The sequence below is a fragment of the Punica granatum genome, chromosome 3 (genome assembly GCF_007655135.1).
Source record: "Punica granatum isolate Tunisia-2019 chromosome 3, ASM765513v2, whole genome shotgun sequence".
In the NCBI taxonomy this organism is placed as follows: domain Eukaryota; kingdom Viridiplantae; phylum Streptophyta; class Magnoliopsida; order Myrtales; family Lythraceae; genus Punica; species Punica granatum.
In genome coordinates, this window is record NC_045129.1 from 16,750,663 (window position 1) to 16,753,660 (window position 2,998).

The 2,998-nt window shown below is 49.4% G+C and overlaps 1 protein-coding gene across 1 annotated transcript; it reads right to left on the reverse strand.

Annotated features, from left to right (window-relative positions):
* Positions 1–504: 504 nt before the first annotated feature.
* On the reverse strand, positions 505–1,191 carry LOC116200426 (wiskott-Aldrich syndrome protein family member 1-like). The gene has a single exon (XM_031531273.1). It carries the CDS (start codon positions 1,189–1,191, stop codon positions 505–507), a length of 687 nt encoding a protein of 228 aa, XP_031387133.1.
* Between the last annotated feature and the right edge of the window lie 1,807 nt (positions 1,192–2,998).

Sequence of the window (2,998 nt, forward strand, 5' to 3'; positions counted from 1 at the left end):
GCCCATGTCGAGCTTCTTCCCGGCTTCAATAAGCTCGAAAAATGAGGAAGCATGAGACAGTAGGTGTGAGTAGTACATACCTTAGAGTGTGGAATGAAACAGCTGAACTTGCTGAATCTTACTGATTGGAGTAACGTGCTTCGTTGCCTTCCCCCTCCACTCCGATGCATAGGCTTCGAAAGCCTGATTTTCCTTCATCTCCATGGTGTTCAACTCTAGGAGGGTCGGGGCTGTCTCCGCATAAAACTTGTACTGGTCGAGGAACTTCTGAGAGAGGTCCGCCCAAGTAGGGATGTCCGTTGCTTTCAACGTCATGAACCAGTCTAGTGCCAGTCCCATGAGACTGTCTTGGAATGTCTGGATAGCGAATTCCTCGTAGTCCTAATACTGTAACATTTTGCTTTAGTAGTGGTGGAGATAATGTCGTGGGTCCTTGGTCCCGTCGTGCCTCTTAAAGTCCAGAATCTTGATCTTCGGGGGCAACCGCATGCCTGGGAATAGATTTCAATTGAAGTCACCGTAATTAATGCGGGTCGTGCCAGCTTGGAGGGCTCGGATGGTTTCCTCCATTCTTCTTATTCTTCTTTCCTGCTGGGTTTCCGCTTCGAGGGGAATGTTTTTCGATGGAGCTGCAGGAGCAGCCTGAGTAGGCGTGCCCAGTTCAGAGGGAGGGATGTTTAGGGGTGGTGGAGCTGGGTAGGAGAAGCTTATTTGTGGTTGTGGAGTCTGGAAAGAGAAATGGTCCATGGTAGGAGTAGGAACTTGTGCACTGATGATCGGATGGACCGTTGGTGGTGGCATGATATAGATCGGAGGCTGAGCCGGTATGGTTAACGGCGGCAACGTGTGCATTACTGAATCCGCCGATAGGAAAGCTGCTGGTGGCAAAGGAACCGTCGTAGGAGCAAGAGGCGGTGGCAAAGGATCGTTGACCGGATAGACCGCCAGCATGTATGTCGTTGCAAAGAAAGATACATCCTCACTATCTGTAACATAGATTCGCGGGACGACCGGATTCGGATCTACAGTTGCCCTGTGTTCTGGAGGTGGAGTGTAGCTCGATGAAGCACGGTTCTGATCTCGAAGCATGCCCATGAGTTTTGCCATATTGGTGTTCATGTTGGCAGCCAATTGATTCACCATTCCTTCGAGTACCGTGAAGCGCACGGGGTCGATGAAGTTAGATGGCATCTGTGTTATCGGAGGAGGGAGATGCGCTGAAGGAGCGCCTAAATAAGCCGTTGATACCACTGCGAGTGTTAGGGGCAGTAGAACGTGTGTGTCGGGTGATGGAGAGTGAGCAGGCATTGGTGGCGTATCCTGTTCAGAAATAGCGGGTTGTTACTCTTCTGCCATTCTTACACGTGCTCGGGTAGGATATCGATGTGACGCCAGTTGTTAGTACCTGTGTCCACAAGTATGTCAATGTGATTATTGCATGTTGATTTATTTCAAAATACTACATAGATAACTAAATGCATGAATGCATAAGATGCATGAGTTTCGAAAGCTAATGCTATCATTTGCATTGATTCAGAAAATTTCAAAAAACACAATGCGTTCTTTTCTAAAAATCAACTCCTAAGTCAGTCTTCGACCGCACACGCTGCTCGAGTGACTGTCGCCGTGGAAAGTCCCGGCTCCAGGCGAGGGCCTAATAAAGGTGTCTATCCTAAGATGGGTGGGGACCTCCATGGGTCATCTTCCTGGACCTCTCCAAGGCAACATTCACCCTAGCCAACTCCTGATCGCGCTTCTGTATCTCGACGCGAGCTTGGGCGAGTTCTCTTTGAAGTCGGCACTGATCGATGAGTTGCTCATCTTTTTCGGTGACTTCTTGGTAGAGACGGTCCCTCTCGGCCCCGAGGCTTGTGAGTTCAGCTTGGACAGCCGTGCTTGGAGTCAAGAGTGCACCCGTTGATATGACTCCCTCATGTTGTGGAGAGTCAGGAAGATCATTAGATGCAGACAGACCCCATAATTAGAAATGGAGCATGTACTCCTCTGTAGCTTAGAAGTCCCACTCCTCCTGAGTCGGGTTCTCAAGGAAATAGGGTTGTTCAATGACCACCGTGCGCCATGCGGCCATGACCTGTTCGATAGCTTATCGGCGATCAACGAAGGTCTGGCCCTCTCGCTAGGTATGCTCGAATCTGTCTCGGGCCATATCCTCAGGAACCAGATGTAACCTTCCGAGTTGCCTCATTATTCGTGCTGGAAAATAAGTGGTGGACCCCACGTGACTCAAAAGTGGAATTCCATAAAAATCGAGACACTTCAAGGCCATGGGTCCGAGTGACATCCATGCAGCACGCCACTTAAAGCCCTTGGGTGACATTTCACGAAAGATTTTCATCCACTCAGAGATCTTGCGTTCTTCTACATGCACAAGAGGTAGCAATCAAGACAAGATCGATTTCAGGCCAATAAAATACATGACCGGGCGCATAAGGCCAATGGGTTTCATAAGACTTTGGAGCCAAATTTGTAAAAGGATCGGGGACCTCACTCGCACATTCTCGTAACACGGTCGAGGGACCGAATGGTCTCAGCCACTAGGACTACCTCGTACTCGCGCCCTCCAACCACTTGGAGAACGACACCGGCTAAGGCCACATCGACGAGAGCCCGCAAGGGAAGGAATAAGAGACTCTCAAAGATTAGTAGTAAGAAAGCATGGCATAAATCTTTACGTAAAACATCTCTTTGAACCTTGTGCATCCAGGATTGGATGAAACTAAGAATTTTCTCAATTGCTATCTCCGTACTACCAGAGTATGCGACCTCGGCATTTAATCGAGTGGTTTGAACCCCGAGTAAGTGTGAGACCAACGTAGGTTGGGTAGTATAGATGTTGGGTTCTACGATGCCGTGAGAAACCGCAGTCCGACCGATGAGGGTCCAATACTCCTCGATGGTTGGCGTGAGCTTCGCACCCTGGATGTCGAAGACAGCGTGTTCCGGGTTCTAAAAAGCAAGGGCAGCTTCAAGGAAATTC

Bases quoted from the DNA above. Each gene is read 5' to 3' on its own strand.
- LOC116200426 (XM_031531273.1), bottom strand. From the start codon at position 1,191: ATGCCATCTAACTTCATCGACCCCGTGCGCTTCACGGTACTCGAAGGA.